General features: G+C 42.3%; 1 protein-coding gene across 1 annotated transcript in view; it reads right to left on the bottom strand.

The window, feature by feature from the left end:
- TTLL11 (tubulin tyrosine ligase like 11) overlaps nucleotides 1-16,071 on the bottom strand; it is a 36,113-nt gene extending 20,042 nt beyond the window's left edge. Inside the window, exons 1-6 of the mRNA XM_058853854.1 lie at nucleotides 15,580-16,071; nucleotides 10,216-10,312; nucleotides 8,746-8,879; nucleotides 3,265-3,840; nucleotides 2,616-2,711; nucleotides 1,979-2,097 (exon numbers count right to left, since the gene is read on the bottom strand). Coding sequence (XP_058709837.1) covers nucleotides 1,979-2,097; nucleotides 2,616-2,711; nucleotides 3,265-3,840; nucleotides 8,746-8,879; nucleotides 10,216-10,312; nucleotides 15,580-16,029 — 1,472 coding nt within the window. The 5' untranslated portion in view covers nucleotides 16,030-16,071. The remainder of the gene's footprint in view (nucleotides 1-1,978; nucleotides 2,098-2,615; nucleotides 2,712-3,264; nucleotides 3,841-8,745; nucleotides 8,880-10,215; nucleotides 10,313-15,579) is intronic.
- Between the last annotated feature and the right edge of the window lie 4,553 nt (nucleotides 16,072-20,624).

Here is a 20,624-nt window from a genome sequence, read left to right as displayed (position 1 = left end):
GAGTTCCACATTAAGTGACTTAAAACTAGGAAAAGATCAGTTCTGCTGTGGGAGAAAAGCCACCATGTATATTTAAATACATTGATTTGAACATGTATCACAGCAGATTTTCAATCACTAATTGTTGGCAGTGCCAAGATAATTACTAGCAATCCCTGCATAAAGACTGGAGTTGTGCTGGAAAAATTAAGAGATATATATGGAATGATAAAGTGACTTAACTTATTTTCAGTGTTATATATTACATGATAGGAAGGAGGAAAAAAATATCAAAACACCGTGAAGATGAGGGAAAATTAAACTAAAAAAAATTTGGAGCTATTAATCCTTCCTGATAATGAAGTACTTCAGGATGACTTCTAAAACTCACTTTCATTTAGATGCCTCATTTATTTTAATCTGGGAGATAATTAGAAGGAAATCAAATTCTTCACAGCAGAATATTTACCTGAGATGCAGCTCAGACTTCTCAGTATTTCCCCTGCATGTTCAAACTCTATGTTATATATATTGCTAAAACCTTACTGAGATTAATGCCCGTTACTTAATTAGCATCAAAATTTGAATCTCTAAGGTTTGCTGCTGTGGTTAGCTGTCAGAACAGCCATTCTTTCACATTTTTTTTCCTATTAATAGGCCAAGTTTTGCTCAAGAAGTTCCACACACTGCCCCCAGTTCAATAAAAAGCACTTGGAAGCAGAAGGGGTAAACGCCAGGGGAGGATGGGCAGTTGTCACACGAGTTCCTGCACATCTTCACCAGCAGGTCCCAGGGCACTGCCCTGTGCAGGCTGACTTATGGTCCACAGAAATATTCATCTTCAAGATGCTCTGTTAACCAGATTTCCCTGTAAGAAAAGCTGCACCACTGATGAATTCTTTCTGTGAAGAGCCAGTGGTTTATCTCATCACCAACTAATCCTGTTAGAACTTATTTAGCACTCACAATGTATCAGAGAAGAATCCTCAGCTGAATGAGCCTTCCCCACACACTGGCATCCTCCAGCAATTTATTTGTAATTATCATTTGCCTTTTTTCCATATCTAATATGAAGCTAATGAATGCCTGACATAACTTCAGCAGAAAAGACCATCATGACTAGTTACATAATTACAGGTTAAAAAATTATCTTTTTCAGCTCCATGCACTGAAGTAATCTTTAAGGGTAGAGGTTAAGTACAAGCAACACAGAGTATAAATTGCTTTGCAAAATGTTCTGTACACTGACCACAGCAACCTCTCTGTGTGGCACTGCCTTTGAAGGAAGAGTTTGATCTCATAACAATCTTGCAGTAGTACAGAACTTGTTAGTATTATCAGTCATGGGCCTCTGTCTACAAAAGGACAGCAAATTTGCACTTGAAATCATTATAGAACGTGAGTAACATTTCAGGTTACCACTAAGAGCCAAGAAGAGCAAAATGGATACTTTAGCTTGGAAGCAGACCTAGGAGCAAGAATTTCTAAGGAAAAAAGAAAAAAAATCATCCTTTCATATCTTCAAGGAACTGCTTAAAATGAAGTGTTTCATCAAAAACGAAGATATGATTTCTCTCAGCCTGATCCCACCACAGGCATTCCTGTGCAAGCTGCTGCAGTAAATTCTCATTCCTAGATCATAGATTTAACTCTGTTTATTTTCACAGATTAAGGAAGCAATTTTTAAATACAATATTCATACTTTTCAGCTCCAATGGGGCAATTCATTCAGAGTAATTTGTGACTTTCAAGCAAATTAATAAACAAGTTTATGTCTCATGACTGTTTTGAATAAAAAAAAGAGGCTTTAAGTAGAAGCACAAATAAATAAATCTGAGTTACTATACTGTTTGCACCAGTTAAGAGTAAGATATTCCAGGGAAACTGGTGTATCCTGATTTACTATCAGCTTGTGGACTTTCTCAGGAAAAAAAAATATCTCATTTTTCTATTTATTGCAAGGCACTGATCCCAAACCAAGGCAAATCAACACACTTACTGAGTATCTTTCCTCTTCTTTTTCTGAGGGTCCACCAGCCGCAGAGTGTCTCTGATGACAGCAACTTTCACTTCTTCATCAACAGGGCTTGGAACATTTTCAAATACTCCAGGAGAAAGCTTTACATCACAGAGGGATACAATTACTCACTACAGAACTAAGGGTGATTTATTCCACATTTGCTCAAACTTCATGCACATCATCTATATTTTGAATACACGATGATGGATTACAAAATACTTCTTCAAGGATGCACAAATACCTTCACATTTTCAGTATGATGTTACAACAAATTTCTCTACTAAACTGAAATATTAAAAAAAATATTGTTGCTGATGTTATCGCTTATATTATGTATACAGACATGAAAAAGATTATTAACAATCCCCTAAACACAATTAACGACTGTAGGAGACGATGAATAAATGCATTTATGACAGAGATGATGGAGAGCTTTCACAATTCCAATAAGTCACATTTCCTATGTATAAGATTAGCAATGATTTCAAAGCAGAAAATTACAGAGAAGCTTGGAGGCTTCATATTAGCAGACAGCTTTCATCTTTCAAACTAGGAAAAAAGCTCAGAAAACCCAACCTAAGCAATTTCATTCCAATATCACATTGACAACTCTTACCTCTTGCTCATGTTCTATTCTCATGCTGGGGTTTGCATTTACTTCCAGTAACATGGGCTTCAAGTTTTTCATCAGGAGAATGTCAAACCCTAAAATCTGTGCGTAACAAGCAATATGTTACTTCAGTTCTACTCACAGTGTTCTACAAAATGCAGTGTTTGTCCATATGGCAACACTGAGGAGGAAGAAACATTTGAGGGGAAGAAGTAACTGAGAAACTGCACAGTCAGAAGAACTCCAGAAGCCACTTGTCTCCCATGCTAATGGCTCCTGTCACACCACCCCCCCATCCCTAAACACTGCATCTGCCAACAGGGAATCCTTGGACCCGTGACAAGGGGGGTCTTAAAAGCACCAGGATCAAAACTGTGTTAGAAACCTGCAAAGCTTCACTGCTAACATGTAGAAAATAGAATCTGGAGAGAATATTGTCACTAACAAACTACACCCATTGAAAATTCTCTGTATCTGCTTAGGGCTGGCAGTAACAGAGGTCAGGAGACCGAGGTTTGACTTGGGTGAGGAGCTCTGAGCTCTCACCAGTGAGCAGCACCATAACTAGAGAAACCTTTTAGAAAAGGCATTTAACACTCAGAAAATTAATCTATGCATAGAAGTAACTGCATTCCTGGCAGAAATTCCAACTCACCTGGAAGCAAGTTGGTCCAGGTTTTCCTGCTGGTATGTCAGACTGATAGTAAACTTTCAGTTCTGGTGTCAGTGCAATAATTGTTTTAATCACCAATGAAATTATATCTGACCAGAGCTTTTTGACATCAGCTCCTCTGGAAGACAGTCTGCACAGAATGCTTGAAAAAGTCCTCTTGCTGCCAGTGTTTACACTGTCAGAATGGATGAAATTCCCACTATGGATATTTAGTGAATAGTTGGTTAAGTGCATAAAAACTTGGTGCAAATTTTTGAGAGTGGGTTCTTGATAGGGCTGTGTACAAAATCTAGAAAGTCCATCTTTGGCTATATAAATCTCTAAGGGTTCTAAGGATTTCAGTAGGACATAGAGACGAATATCAAATTTCAGTTTGTCCATGAGCAGTGGTTTGCAGATGTATTCCTGGACCACAGCTGGCCGGCTCTGGATGCTCCCTGTCAGCCTGATGTCACTTGGGTCCTTGATGAGGTAGATTCCATCCCCTTGGCAGCCTCCATCAGGCTTCACAATAAAAGTGGGCTTCCAGGATGGATTGCTGTCTTTCATCACACGAAACTAGAAGGAAAAGCAATACAGTGAGAGTCACTAACTGGGGAAGGGAAGAAGGGCTGGTACTGTGAAAGCCAGTAAACAAAAATAAATAGAAATAGCATGATCACATCACCAGAGCAGTAAACACCACGCAAAAAAGGCAGAAGATGAACAGTGCTGACAAGCACAAGGAGAAACAAAAAAGCACGAGTAGGGAATTACTAGTACAGATAAAAGGTCATTTTATTTAACAAGCCATTGTATAAATCATTTCAAGAACTTCTTTTTAATATTCTGTTCCAATTTACAGAAGGAAATGGGGTATATCTCATGAGATCCATTTTAGTAGTCACTAGTGTATATGAAACTGCAAAGTTAAACTTTCATGCTGCATTTTGAACAATTACTGACAAAGACAATCATTAACTTAAGGAAAGGTGCCTTATTTATTGAGGTATGAGTGCAAATACTACCAGAAGAAGAAAAACTGAAGTAAAAATCTGTCACTAACAATACCTTTTTCCACTACTGAAAATATTTCACCATCAGATACCCAGTGTTAATAAAACTGGGGAATGCTGAACCATGTACAGCTATAGCTATGTCACTGACACATCTGCTGAATATCAGAGATATTCATGTTATATACGTATTTCCCACTACCTAAATAAATTCTAGTTTATTTATTACTTGTACAGCAGAAGTCAGAACTGCAGAGATGGGAATGCCTCAATCAGAAATGAAATTGAGAAAGAAAGGGGAGCCCTAACAAAGAAAGCAGCTGAAGAAATGCAGGATGCAGGCTAGCAGGTTTATCAGCTACTCATGGAATTCAGGACAATAAAGCACTCAAAACCTCTTCCTTCCAAAACACAGGGATGTCCCAGCACTGACCACTCCTTTCTTGCACTCCCACATTTTAGGGCCCCAGCCCTGCAGCTGCTCTCCCTCCTCTCCCTGCAGCCAGGCACGGGCTGAGCCCTGACAGAGATCTGGTTTTACCCCATGGCTCACCAGCAACAACTGGAGATTGACTTTTAGAAGCCTGAGGACACAAGCTAACAAAGAACAAATCAGTTGCCACCATCAGCCCTGGAGAATTTAAGAGGGAAAAATCAGCCCACAGGAAAAGGCTGAGCATGGTCAGATCATTGTGAGAGCAGCAACCTCTGCTGTACCATCAGGCTGCTGACCCCCAGGAGAGGCCCAGCTCTCTCAGCACTGACATTCCCAAGGACTCAAGGACTTCTGGCTCCACCTTACCAAGTCATTTATTTCACTGAGAGTCACACTGCTAAAAGCCTTCCCTACCAGCTGCAGCAGAAGATCCATTATCCAGACTAGGATTTTTCTCACGGACAGGTGTCACACTGACTCAGTGAAAGATCCTTCTTCAAAATAGGTCATTCTGAGGGATAAAACGCCTCAGTGGAGGTCAGCCTTACATAAATGGCATGTGGATAAATAGGCCCAAGTAGATCAGCAGGCCTAGATGAGCAAAGGAGGAAAGCAGGATTTATGTCCTAGTCTTTTTACCACTATAGAATAATCTTCCCCTGATGTGACATTACCCTGCAGAGGAATTCTCTGGTTCACTGTTGTTAAAGTCAGCACCACAGAGAGACACCTGGTTAACCTGAACCCTCCATGAGCAAACACACCCTGCTGTGACTGCTCTCCAACACAAACAGTGCCAGTCCTGCCCTCCTAGGGCAGAAAATAGTGAAGAACCTCTGTGACCAGGTGGAAGAATCTGCCCCCGCTCCCACATCTGCTGTTCACCCCTCAGGCTACATCTGCTCTGCTCCAGCAGCACCTTTCCAAAAGAGATGATGCTTTCCAAAAGAGATGATGCTTTCCAAAAGAGATGATGCTTTCCAAAAGAGATGATGCTTTCCAGGGACTATTGCTGAAGATGCAAAAGAACCTGCCTTTCAAAATATTGCACTCTAACAATCACTGGTCTCTGAGATCTCTCTTCTCTTAAAATAGAAAGCAAATAATTTTCTCCATCATTTTCTATTCCTTTTTTTTTAATGGACTAAAAGGCCTGGATATTATTCAGGCTTTCTAGTCCATCAAAACCTACACATGGCAGATGAAGATAGGCTGGTGGGGAAAGGGGGAATAGTAATCCAGAGTCAGTTTCAGTCAGTTTTTCAGCAGATTTACTGTCTTGAAGAAAACAGATGGTTTCTTGATCTTCAAGGAAATTCCCAACAGTCATCTTCAAATTCTCCACAATCCCCTCAACTATATTCCTTCAAATTCTCATTATGAGGGGGCTTGTCCAGACTTAGAAAATTCAGTCATGTAGGAAAATGAGTTTATACAAAATGAGATATTTCTGTGTCCTTTGCTTGACAGAAGGAAATTATCTTTAAAAAACATGTTAACCATTTACAGTTAACAGCAAGAGAAGAGTTTGGTGAAAATCTGCTGGTTTGGCTTTCATGAGGCTGAATTAACATAGTATTCTGGGAAAAAAAATGCATATAATGGGCTATAAGAACTGACAGCACAAAGACTGGAATATTCATGCCTATGCCTAAGAGGTATCCAAAAGCTAAAAACCCGATTAAAACACCGAAAATATGCTGTGCTGGAAATTAGACCATCCAAATTAGATTCTTATTAAAAATTAATCATACTGGCCTATTCATCATCCTCACAGACAACACAAAGAAGGAAGTATGAGAACAATCATGGTCCTGGTCTGAATCCCAAGCTAGTTACTCTACAGAAAATTGGAATTTCATGTCAGAAATAAGTCCTTAGCACACACATTCCAACTAATTCTTCCCTACTAGTGAAGGAGCAGTGACTGCAGCACCTGAGAGCTTTGCTTATCTGTAATTCATCTTCTGTTACCGTGACATGTTAGTACAAAATGTATTAAAAAAATAAGAAATTGGTGAATATTGAAAGTAGATAAATATGTATTTACTTAGTAAAATGAACTTTTAAACCCTTGATGAAAACACCTATCACTATCTCATTTCAATATAAATGATACTAAGGGAACTACCTTTATATTGGTATTTCCAGTATGAAGCTCATCCACCACAACTCCAGAGCAGTTTTCTCAATTACTGGCTTTCAAAGCACAGAATATTGATATTAGATTACCTGTACTGTTTTCTACTGAAACTAGGTAGAGGGGAAAGCTGACAGCATTTGATTCCATTATTGATAGATATGTATGAAAAAGTTCACTATCATGACTACAGAAGTGAGGCACAGTAAGGATATTTGAGAAATTGTTTTGAAATGTTGTAGTACATCAGGGGGAGGCAGCAAGATTTAAATTCTCAAGGAGTTTCTTCTTTTAATAATCATTTCTATTACAGGCGTTAATCTCACAGGTGTTAATTTCTCATCCAGCCCTTTGCAACAAAATCCTACACTACAAACAGCACCAAACATCTTCTCGTGTCTAACCTACACCTGCAATGACACAATTTGACTTTTGATAATTAATATTTCAGTGTTCCAGTTCCTCCAGGGACATGTCTGACATGCAGGCACCACCAAAGCTCTCCCCACTTCTGTTGTGAACAAGCTGAAATGCAGGCTCAAGAGAGCTGACAGTTTTGGCAGCATTAGGGTTGCAAGGCAAACAAAATCACACATGAACAAATAAACAACAGAAAAGACTGGAGAATTCCTGCTGAGAACTCACCAAACTGCAAGTGAAAAGTGCTCTGAACCTTTTATGGTTCACAGGGGGTTTGGAATGTTTTGGGTTGTATTTTTTCTTGTTCTGGAGGGGCTGCACTCCGAACTTGTGTTAAGTAGAACATAAACTCTTACAACATCAAATATAATGTTTGATAACAAGAACTATGCTTTTCTCCAACACAGATGGAAGAACATATGCAAAGGAAACTCCTAGGAGTGTGTCAGTGGACATCTGTTCCTGTTGGAACTCGAGCAGCAGCGCTGGCAGTGCAGGGAGCGGAGCAGAGCAGCGCTAACTCGCAGTGCCACCTGGTGCCAGCTCTCAGGGCTGAGCGTGTCCCTGCAGCCCCAAGGGCTCATCCAGAGCCCCGGCTGCACCTCCTGCTCTGCTCCGGGTCAGGGCACTGACCTACCTGCCTTGCTGAGCTGTTCACACTCCTTTTACAGCCTGCTCTCACACCGTGCCAGTCACCCAGCCCACTGGAAGCGTATCTATTACAATATATTAATGAATTCAATTGGATTATGGATATGGTTATTAGATAAAAAGTTGTACCCAGTACAAGAGTCTGTTAAAGCCCAGATCTTTCTTCTCTCCTATTTCCAAGCAGAGCATACTCTAGGATGCAAGAACACCCTGGCTGAGTCAGAGAGGGTTAAACAAACACATATAATATTTTAAAATATTTGTAATAACAGAATCAAACATCAACACACAGCATCACTCTTTTAATAAAAAAAAATTAAAAAGCTGAAAAATACTCGCATTTTAGTATATTCTGAATATTTAAACAAAACAGCAGTTTGACATGAGATGATGTGAGTGTATTTAACAATGCATACAATAAAATGCTCTTCAGAAGGGTTTGGGTACAACAGGCCAAGTGGACTAACAGGATTTCAGTGACAATGAACGTGATGAAGCACCACACTCTCCCTACACTGTACTGGAACCTCCTCAGGCCAGCAGAACATGCAGGGAAAGGGCTGATGCTTCAACCAGGTTCAATTTTCAAACACCTCTCCTGGCACAGCAGAGAAATAGATTTGTTTTGAAGTTTTTTCCAGAACATAACAAACAAAACATGCAGACATCCAGACCATAATTGATCCCAGGCAAACTGAAAAAGATGCCATCCACAGTCCCCAGGTGTGATTTTAAATAATCTGCTAGGTATAGAAGACCAAAGAATGACATGGATACAATATCCAACAAGTTACAGTAATCTGAGAGTAAAAGTTATGTACCTCAGCCACAAAGAGGGGCAGTTCTTCTGGCAGAATCCAGGACCGAGGGTAGAAGTTGTATTCCAGAGGAAACAGATCTTGCATTGTTCTCATGGCCCGACTCAGGGTAATTTTCCGAACCGTCTCCATCATGCCTGGGAGGAGAACAAAGTGACAAAAACCCCACACTGAAGTCTCACCCTAACAGTAAATGCATCATTTCAGAGTATCATTGCTCATCCTGCTGGCAAGGCACTCTGCTCATGGCTATCAATAAAGTTGAATATCTTCTGAGATTTAAAATCTGACACAAAAATTGTGCCATTCCTCTACCATATTTACTATTTATGTGTTTCTGTATAATATTAGAAAAAAAAATAATTCTCAAAAAATACAGCTCAAAATAAAACATAAATCTGACTCAAATACAAACTGCCTTTGCCATAATCCAAATATTATTTTTCTAATCTATCACACCAAGGATAGGTACAAATGTAACTTAAATATAACAAACCACTTTGTGTTTACTTTGCAGTTATTTAAGTGTCTGCATCAAAAAGAACAGGTTATTTTGTGAACAGCCAAACAAACATCTTCTGAAGTCTTATGTCCGATGGGAACATGACTAAAAAGCTATTTTTATGGAAAAGTTTCTGGTAAAACCCTGGATCAAGTTAGCACAACATTCCTGGAAATCAGGAATGGCTCTAATTTGATTCCTGTGCAGCCACTTGTTCACCAGGTAGAAGCCAAAATACAGACAGGTAACATTAATCTAACACTGATTTAAACATCAGAAAACAACATCATCCTACACCTGAATGGGAACTTCCCTCAGGCAGGAAAAAGTCAGGGTAACTAAAGCCTGGAGTTCGATATCTGAGGTTCTTATGCTCACAGCACACTAACAGCAGCCATAAATCTGAAGTAAAGGGCTTAGATAAGTCAATACCTAAGCTCTTAGCTCTTATTTAGAGAGATCTCAACAGGGATTAAATGAGAAAAAAGGAGCTTAAAAAAGTAGAAGAGTCATCATAAGATGAGGACTGACATGAACTCTTCAATATTAAAAAATCCATTTAAGGAATTCTGCTTCGAGCTTCTCCCTGAGATAAGCCAGAGTACGAAACAAAACAGATTCTTTCCACTTTGAATCAAAACCAAATCCAAAGATACAGCACTGTTATCAGTGCCAGATAACAGACAGTAATTGCATACTTCACTTAAATTATAGCCTAACACTCTTCTTTTTCCTAACTTCACGTGTATGAAGTATTCTTCTCAAGAAAACCATTTTCTCTCCAAATATCAGTTCAAAAATTGTTCAAGACACCCACTCTGATATCCTCACCCCCTCAGCAAACCCAGTAATATGCCAAAAATACTATCAGCTGATTAGGCAGATAATTCACATTAAAAACCAGTAAAACACAGAACTAGGTCAAATAATCCTATTTTTAAAGCATTTGTTTAAACTAGAAAGTGAAGTACCTGGAAACTTGTTGACTTGCCCTGAGAAGATGTTGTTATCATGAAATGACACCCCGTGCCAATAAATGTCACACGGCAAGCGGCGGCCAAACGGAAACTGCAAAAGAGAGCAGACAAGTTTTGAGCAACCTGGGAATACCTACTCATTCCTGTTTCTTTAAACACTCATCTTAAGCATGAACCACTCGAGAACAGTCCTGACTATCAGAAGAAAACAAGCTCTGGATATTGGCTGAAAAACAGAATATTTGGATCAGCTCAAAGACTTTAAAGTGAACAAACCAAGAGAAGCTTTTAGAAACCAAACCCAAATGACTGCGGCTTGGGCTGTGCTGAGACCCTCCAAGCTTCTGAGCAGTCAAGTTATAATTGTAAGGTGGACGTTCAAAGCAAGATATTTAAGTGCAATAACTGTATTATTCATTTTTATATATCCAATTATAATTATTAATTTCTATAGTATTAATTCCTTTCTGCTACTAATAGCCTGTAATTAAAATAAAAGCTTGCAATTTAATTAATCATTTGTTGAGCATATATATTACCACTATCAAGAACTAAGTCGATTATTTCAACAATATTAAATATTCCAGATTCTCTTCCCATTCACACAAGATTTCACCATAAATTGGAAAACCAGTTTGTTTACTATTATCAAAAACATCACCTTTTTTAACCAGTCTGAAGAGCTCAGAAGCAGTACTGACAATTACTGAGTGCAAGTTTCTAATAGCAGTAAAGTTGTTTATAAAAAACCCAGTTGGTTTTGTGTAAAGAAGGTGGTCTTCTTTTTCATGCTTATTCTCTTTGACACAGCCCCATTTATCAATCCCAAAAACCCCATTTTATCTGCAGCTCCATGAAGATGCCATTTAACTACCATATGGAATACAGTCACAGGAATAGCTTCTATTACTAGGCTACATCTTTTTCAAATAAATCTGCTATATTTAGCATTTTAGGACAAATTTGCATTAAATATCTACCACTCTCATCACCCAGTGCCATTTACTTATTGAAAAAGCCACAGTATTTTGCAGAAACTTCTTGTTCTTTACTTAAAATGCAATTTCTTATTTTAAAACATTTCTTTATGCAGTGGATCATTTTTCTTTGAGCATGACAGAAAAAAGAATTGCATAAACCTTTTGAGCGCATTACTTTATTTGCTACTTTAATTAAAATTTCAGTTTCCTCAGTAAATAGTCTTGAAAAATTAATTTAAAATGCTAATTGAGCTATGCATCCTTTCTGTTTCCTTACTCGCAGGGATGAGAAACCCAATTTAACAAGAGCCTGTGGATTCTGCACTTATTTCATTACTATTCAGCCTGCAAAATCTGTTTTTGTACAAGTGAAAATTAATTCTGTTGGGCTCTGAAAGACAATCAGTGGCCTTAACCTCTCTCCACAGGTATATCCAGAATACAGATGCAGCATTCAGTCTCAGAGTGCCCTTCCCACTACAACCTGAACAATTTATTTATTTATTAAATGAAATTGAAATGAAAGGAACAAAATTTGCATTTATATAACACCTTTCATCTACAGAGGATATCAAAGCTCTCTACAAACACTGCACAGAAATCCTTTCACAACAGATGAGGAGTGAGCAGCTCTGGACAGGAAGATGGAAGCACTGCACCCCCTTGTCAGAAATTTGGGACAGCACAGCAAGGGCCCTGATCCTGAGAAATCAAGATTATCTGGACTTACCCAACAATGGGATCAAACTCACCTGAATGAGCTGGGCAGGATTCTGTAACCTCTGCACTACACTTTATATAAGAGTGGTGTGTGGAGAGGAGCCAACAAGTTTGATTATCTGGCGCCTCTGGCAGTGCCAAGCAGATATAAATTAATCTTACTGTGGTGGGAAAGGCCTTTGCACCACATATTAGCAGCTCCTGGTGTGGGGCAGTGGTTAAAAAAGAAAGATGGTTGGAGCCATCCCTTTTTAAAATCTCTTAAATATTTTTTAGTCAGATTTGGGCAACATTTGTCAGAAAAAAATAAACAAGGAGCCATAAAGAGAATAGAGTTGTTTCCACAGCTTTGACACGATTAATAATCCATCATAGTCAAATGAGACAGACAGGTCATTTCTACCTTTGGATTAGAAGCCAATAATTTAAATTGTCTCACAGGTCACATCAGTCTGTTCCATCATGTTTAATGACAAGTTAAATGACTCGTCTTCCACTCAGCTTTTCCCAGCATAAAACCTGAAACTCTCCCCACGCCTCGGTGCAGCTCCGGAACAGCGAGACAAATGAAACGCTTGACGCTGGGATATTTGATGCCTGGGACATCTGCTTCTTCTATTTTCCTGGTAATTGAAAGCTTGCTGGAGAAATAATTTATTAAGTGATGAATAAACTCGGGATGCAAGCTCAATTTGTGCGCATTATTTCATTTGGCATATCATGTTCATTTACAGAATCTGACACGCTGGATCAGATGGTCCAGCCTAGCACCGGAATTGGCACACGCATTGAAACTCTGCTTCTTAAAAGGTCCACCCACACAGGCCTATCAAACCTGATGGTTTCATTTAGTCAAAATTCCCACAGATGAAAAAAAAAAAAAAAAAAAACAGTTGGGTTTTTATTCTGTCTTTTGCTTCTGATAACAGAATCTCAATGGTCAGTTTGCTGTCTTGCACCTCTTCCCCATATATCAGCACCACAGGATATTTCACCAATATTGGCAATGTTTATTCTTCCCTTTTTTGTGTGTCTTATAATGACATTTACCGTATGTCAACTCACTAATGAATAATAAAATAATAAAGAATGGATATGTGACACTGTAAGAATGCTATACATTAGATAGAAAAAGTTATGGATCAAAAGTGCCTACTTGAAAAAGCATGTTATGCTGTCTCCTCCCAACAAAATATTCCAGCCAACACATCCAGCAGGAAAAACAAGAGAAATTAAACAAAAGCAAGAATAGGAAAATAAGTAAAAGAAGTAGAGAGGGAAAAGGATCAAAAGTATTATAGAAGGGATAACAGTAGAATAGCAGTCCCTGACACATCAGTATTTAAAAAACATGCATTTCATTACTACTTCCAGAATTTTTTTGCAGTATTTTCCTGGATCCTGGAAGCAACACCCGTGTTCCCTCTGCTGGTCCTGCTGTAACACTGCAACCAGCTCCAAGGCTCTGGCCATCCCTGACAGCGGTCTGAACAAATATTTTACTGCTATTTCTCTAAATGTCTGAAAGGGACATCTTTCAGAATTACATGTAGCTTCAATAAAGAGTTTTCCTTGGATTTATCTTCCCAATTTTGTTATTTTTTCTCTTCAAATCTTGACCGAATCTTATTAACCTATTTATAATATCCAGCAATACAAGACAGTGACTTGTTTACAGGGAATGAGTTATCAGCCACCCAGATGGTGCAGTCAAGCATCACAAAATTCCGTATTAGGCCTCTTCTTTATTAAGAGACAAAGTGGCCAGAGGAGGAAGCAACAAACTAAATGAAAAACATTGACCCAAGAAAGAGATGGAGGAGAGAGGATATTGAGGGAGACAGGGAACAAAGAGAGATGAAGTAAAGGCAGCAGCAATTGCTGTTGGGGGATGCAAAGCAGGAAGGAAAAAGCTGATTAATGCAGCACAGAGATTCATGAGAGGAACAAGAGCTTGTGAAACAAGTCAATTAGTAGGAAAGACTATCAAGTGCAAGACAAATGCAAAACAGTGAAGTCTCAGGAAACTATAAGGACAAAATTAACCACTAAGTGTGGCTCATTCCCAGCACAATCTGCAAGGCTAGCTGCTATCAGTGATCCAGAAACCCTCTCTGGAATGGCTCCCTGCCCTCAGAACATAAAACTTAACAGTAAAAACAAAGAAATTAAGTGTGAAGTGTCCCTGCTCTGCATGTCACTGCATAAAACATGGAGCAAGGCTGCTGACAGACACCCCACAGGTGCACTGAGGGCCAAGAGAGGTAAATGCAGCAGGTTTGAATTTCAAGGCTCTGGAATGTTGTATTTTGCTGTACAAGCAGGAGTTGAGAACTGGGGCGCTGGTGCAAAGAGATTTTGAAATCCTGCCACCGGATTTAAATAACAACAATCTTGAAATAAAATTTTATGAAGTCAGAGAAGGGGAAAGTATTACTCTTCCTGACATGGAGCATACATATCCTTGTGAGATTAGGTATTCAGGACATTATGAATAAACACAGGCAACATTTACTGCCACTCAGTCCTCCAGAAAATTTGCAGTATTTAACTCTGAGGTTAGCAACAGCACAGAATATACTGGCTACCCCAAGTGTGCACAGATTTTGATTAAAAAGCATCAGGTGCACAAAAATATCATCTTGGAAGTGGGAATCCAAAAGGCAGCTGTGTAAAGTGGAGTAGCTGTAGGTCAGAGATCACACAACTCTGTCCTAGCTCTGCACGTGAGAAACAGTTCATCCTCAGGTTTTATTCCTCCTTTTCCCTCCAACTTCCTCCTAAGAAATGGATTACAAGTACTCTTTTTCTTACACAAGTTCCTTACAAAGCTCCTAGAAGTCATCTCAACTTCTATAAAATCATTTATAAAGCTGTTAGTGAAAGGAAATCTTTACAACTGGAGAATAATTTACTATCATAGTAAGATATATCTAAGAAATCTCTCCAGGATTTAAATAAGGAGCTGCAAAGCATGAGTTCTGTGCCAGCTCCCCTATTGTCCTGATTCCAGTTCAGCACATACTGGCACTCACTGAAATCCTCACAAAGCAATGAGAAAACACATGACTCGTGCAGCAGGAGAAAAAAATAGCTTTTGCTGCTCTACATAAAGTAAATTAGCAGGCTAAAGCCCGTTATGTGCGCGTTATCAGCTGGCTTAACTCTGCAGCATTCATGCACCGTGCTCTCTGACACGCCTCGGAGACCAGGGCAGCGGCTCTGCCGGGCCAGAACTTCCCGACCGCGGACCCGAGCTGGGCTCGCGTACCCAAACCCTGAGGGAAGGGAGGGAAGAAATGCAAATCTACAACACGTCAAACGCAGGGAGCAGGTTTCTTTCTTGCCCTTTCCGTGATCAGTTTAACCTCGGAAACGCAATACCCGATTACCCCTGTTCTGGTTTGCGTAACTGGCCGTGGCAGTCGTGATCATGAATCAAATCACGGAGCCGGCATCTGGTCAGAAATAGCCCCAGGGTCGGGGGAGCACAGCGGGTGCAGCGGCCCTTAAAGAGGCACGGGAGGAGGAGGAGAATGGAGGAAGGTTTTGCCAGGGACAGACCCGAGGCAAGGGAGGGGAGTCTGGGCAGGAGCGGCGCTAGGCCGGAGCAGGGATGGGGACGCGGCCCCGCAGGGTCCCGCTGGTGAGCGCTCACCTCCTTCCAGCGGAGCTGCCGCAGGCTGATTTTCAGGGCCTCCAGAGAGGTCTTGGCCTTGGAGCTGTCCACAGTGACCCCGGGCCCCCGGGCGCTCTTGCCCCCGCTACGGCGGCCCGGGGCCCGCCGGGCGCTGCCCCTCACGGCCCGGCCGGCCGAGCCCTGTGCGCCGGTCCTGCACCGGCCCCGCTCCCGTTCCCGCTCCCGGCCGGGTGCTGCGGGCAGCGCCCCTTCCCCCGAGGGCGCCGCGGCGGGCGGGCCGTCCTGCGGGGCCTCAGCGGGCAGGGCCGGGGACCCCGGGGGCTCCTCCGCCTCGCGGGCCGGGTCTATCTCCGCCGGTTCCAGCCCGGCCGGCTCCATTCCCTCTGTCCCCATCTCCGCCGGTTCTATCCCTGCTGACCCCATCCCCACCGTCCCGAGCCCGGCCGGCTCTGTCCCCTCCGTCCCCATCACCACCGGTTCTATCCCCTCTGTCTCCGTCCCCGCCGTCTCCAGCCCGGCCGGTTCCAGCCCGGCCGGCTCCATTGCCTCCGTCCCCATCCCCCCCGGTTCCATCCCCTCTGTCCCCGTCCCCTCCCGTTCTGTCCCCGCCGGTTCTATCCCCTCCATCCCCGTCCCCACCGGTTCTTTCCCCTCTGTCCCTGTCCCCAGCCCGGCCGGCTCCATCCCGCCCCCGCTCCCCACCCGTTGCCATGGCAGCGGCGCGGCCCGTGACCCGCTGGCTCCGCCCCGCCGCCGTGAGGCGCTGAGGCCGCCCCCGCCATTTTGGGATCGGGCAGAGGCCCCGCCCAGCGCAGTCCGAAATGGCCTCCGGAGGGGGGCGGGGCCGCCATGTTGGAAGCGGGCGAGCCCCCTCCCCCGCCCCCCCCCCCCGCCATGGCGGCCCCGCCTCAGCCCGGGCTGTGGGGCGGGCGCGGTGCCCGCCGTGCCCTTCGCCACCGAACCGCACCGAACCGCACCGAACCGCACCGCACTGAACAGCCCGGCCGGCCCAGACGCTCGGTTCGCTCCTCACCGATCAACGGAAAGGTTTTCATGTGGGACGGGGCTCTCGCCGCCGTTACAAAGCGCTGCCTCTCACAAAGGGCGCTCCCGTGTGAGAGGTTCAGCTGCATCGATGCTGGGAGAGCCCTATGTGCGGATTTTAAACACTCTTAGGCACAACAGGAAAATATAAAAGCGGCTTTTACACTGTCACTAATGGAATGAATAACCTTAAAAACAGCTCCGTGATCAACCTGAGCAAGCTGGAAGGTTCCCTGCCTATGGCAGGGGGTTGGAACTATATCATATTTAACGTCCCTTCCCACCCAAAGCATTCCAGAGCTCTGACTCTATGGTACATGAATCCCTCACGATATATTATGAGACAGTGAAGTGGAGAACACAGTCAGTAAAGCGGCTTTGGAGCAAAAGGCAGATTTGTGGAATTCGGGGAGCGCAGGGCTGTGGGCAGGCGGTGGCGCTGCGCCCTGGGAAATCCGGCCTGGATGCAAGGAATTCGGCACTTCGGGGGGAAAAAACAGGAATAATCAGGGTTCTGTGTGAAGCAGCGATCACCAGAGTCGTGATCTGCAACAGGACTAAAACAGGATATCAGCAGAAATTGAACTACAGAAAAATTTTAAAAAATGCAGGAAAAGCTGGCACTGCCAGTTAGCTGCAAGATAAAATAATAAGGTCGTATCAAGACCCTTATTTTTTCTGTGCCTCACCAGTCTTCCATCATTTACCCTTGCAGGCAGCGAACGAATTAATTAGAGTTGTGTCTTGCAATGTGAAGTGACCAGGAAGGCTGAGGTCAGGTAGCTCGCTCTCGAGTGCTCTCATGTTGCTATTAAAAGATGTACGTTATATTTTTATATCTGTGACAGTGCTTAATTAAAAACTTGGGAGCGTTTCCATATTCCAGCAGGAGGTCAGAGGGGCTGGTAATGTTGGCAGGATGAGCTGTCTGGGTGGTGTCTTTTCCATGTCCATCACTGAAGGCACATCCTCGGCTTCACCACCACCACCAGATCACAGAAAGGTTTGGATTGGGAGGGACCTTAAAGATGATCTCGTTCCAAACCTCTTCCATGGGCAGGTGCAAACCAGGAAGAAAAATTAATGTTTTGCTTATGTTCAACATTGGCATAAAAATTCAGTCATAAGAAAAGCAATTCAGAAACGTTGGAGTGTGATTTCAAGTGGTGACCTGACTCTGACTGTCTCTTATTTTACTGCCAGGCTCCCAGATGAATGTTTTTAACACGGAGATTTATCCTCACCAATGTCAGCAGTGCTGAAAGAAAGCCAGGGAAAGAGTTAAGATGGGCCAAAGCATTAAGAGGCATTGGAGCATGGGAAATACCAAACAAAATGATTGCAAAGGGGAAATACTTTTATATCTAATTATCATACATCCACATTTCTTACAGGCTAATAAGAGACTAGTTGTTCCTCTACCAGAGAAGCTGTAATAGATCCGATACTGGTTTGCCTGTGTTGTGTGGATAAAACCTTCATTTCCTGTTGGGATAAATAGAGATGGGCTGCAGTGTGCAGCGTGGGGTCAGACTGCATGTGGCATTCAGGTACAGCAAGGTGGAGAGTAAAGTATAGGTTGGGCAGTAACGAGGCACAGGGTAATACAGAAGGAGAGCATATCCTGATGAATACAGCAAGCTGGATCTAGCAGCAGGAGAGAAATGGGAAACTTGAGATCATCTGTCCCCTGTGAGGAGAGGGGAAATTTAGTTACGGGGCACTCTTAAACACAAGGCTGTTTCCTGAGACCCTTGCTCAGAGGGAGTTGTTGATAAGAACAAACTGTTACTACCTTGTGATAATAAGTGAACAAGAATGTGGATTCCATCCAGGAGAACTGTAATATCCCTATGCTCTCATTAATTAAATTCAGGATATCAAAGATAACAGAGGTACTGGCCTAATTTTATGGGAGTGGGGAAGGATCCTGTTTGATTGTACAGCATTTTACTCATCTCTCAGTCTAACAAGTTCACTCTCATTTACCCAAAATCATCACTTACCTGACGAATTGTGTGTGCACAGGTAAGTGCCAGATCCAAGGAGGAATGCAGGAATAAAGCAGTTTACAGATGCAGCAAAGTGAGCAGTTTTCCATCATGACACCATGCTGATCCCAGCAGCTCACGCTGAGGGACTGTACTGCCAGCCTGTGGTATATGGAATTCATGAGCTGGGCATGTCAACATGTCAAGCTTATGAGGTTAACAAGTAACATTTTTCTTTACTGATACATTTTCCTTCTTCTAGTAAGCATTTTTGTTTCCAATTTGGGATCAACATTTTTAGCTTTTATGTAGCATCATAAGGACAATAACTGTATTCATTTCTATAGTTTTCTTTTTTAAAGGTAGCCAAGACAAGAAAAACAAAGTAGCATGTAATTTGCAAAAAGAACATACCATCTTTTTAAAACATAATATAAAATTGGCCTCCTGTCAGTGGCAAATTTGCAGAAATACTTCAGTGTACCCTTTTGAAAAAGAACAGATTCCTCAATCTATTGTTAAAAAAAAAAAAAAAAGTTACTCATGAAGAACTATTCATCTGTGTCCGAAGTTAACAGTTCATTTTGCAATGATGGTGAGTATCTCCTGTCAGTTGCTCTTTCACAAATCCATGAGAAAGTAATGCTCTATAAAATGAAAAGTCAGAAGAAAACAAATCCAGCAAATGGACTCCACTTGGAAAACGTCCATGGTGGAGTTATGCTTCAGCCTGCATTTAAATCCATACACATCACCCCGTGCTGCCCATGTTTATGTTCAACCACAGAAGATTTGTGGTTGACCTACATATGCAAACAAAACATTTGCTGCATATTTGGGGTGGGGGGATTTGCATGATAGAAGATGATGAAAATATGCATAATTGTAGATGACATTTTTCATTGCCAAGTCCTGCTGCACAGCCCTTTGGAGCTGGCCATGCATGAAAGAGGTTTGCAGTCCTGACGGGCAGATTGCCTGGCCGCGCTGCGGAGCTGAACCGCCGAGACATTGAGCTTCTGTTTCTTCTTGAGCAACACAAATCTGGTATAATCATCTCACCAAGCAGCCCCTGTGCTCGCAGAGGACACCTATGACACTTGCTGAGGGGGCTGAAACCATGAGTTAGTTCCACATGTCACCTCCGAGTTCATCTCATGTGGCAGCTCAAGAGACTCAAAGATTTTGTTTAGGAGTTTTCTCAGTATTCTTAAAATCCCCAATGCATCAGGGAGTAACATCACATAACTTAGTCAACAGCAGCTGGTTTATCTGTTCTTGCCCCCACATTTCATCCCACAGCAGCTTTTCTAGGAAGTCTCCTGGTGTGTTAGTACCCTGGAGGCTTTGCTCTAAAAATTCCACCAGCACAAGTAAATATTAATAATGTTGATAAAGTGGCATGACAAACCCAGATCCCCTAAGACAGTAAGCATGCACAGACCTCTCAGCTTTTATGTGTGATATGGAAGTGCTCTCCTGTAACAGGTTTTGTCTGCCATTACTGGATGTCTGTCTGGTTGCTCTTCCTATGTCACATCTTATTTATCATTCAAAATCTCTGCAACTCTGCTGTGCAGAAATAAGTGCTTAAAAGAGTTAGCAGGAAGGAGGAAAATTCCATGGCATCAAGACCAGCTCTCCTCCTCTATCCGTGAAGGTGAGTTTGGAAAAATCTGACAGGATCAGACAGGAGCAAAAGCTCCCGTCCCTACAAGCCAACCAAGGAACCAATTAAACACCCTGCCTGTAACACCCACCACCCAATTTACACCAATTCAAGGTCTCTTCAAAAGATGAACTTATGTAAGAAGAGACACTTCCATGCAGAGTCCTGGAGAAGCAGAAATGTGCACCCATGTGAGAGAAAGAGAAGGAAGGAAATCTTGGGAGCTTGTGCCTGAGAAAGAAAGCTGATACAAACCTGGTCCCTGCAGAAACACTTGCAGCTCCAAGCCAAGAAGCTGTCTTGGGGCTTCACTCCTACTGTGTTCAGAGAAATGGGACTTTCTGAGTGCTTTGCACATC

This window comes from Poecile atricapillus, chromosome 20, assembly GCF_030490865.1.
Source record: "Poecile atricapillus isolate bPoeAtr1 chromosome 20, bPoeAtr1.hap1, whole genome shotgun sequence".
Taxonomy (NCBI): domain Eukaryota; kingdom Metazoa; phylum Chordata; class Aves; order Passeriformes; family Paridae; genus Poecile; species Poecile atricapillus.
Note: the sequence above shows the minus strand (reverse complement) of the source record. Positions and strands in the feature narration are given on the sequence as shown.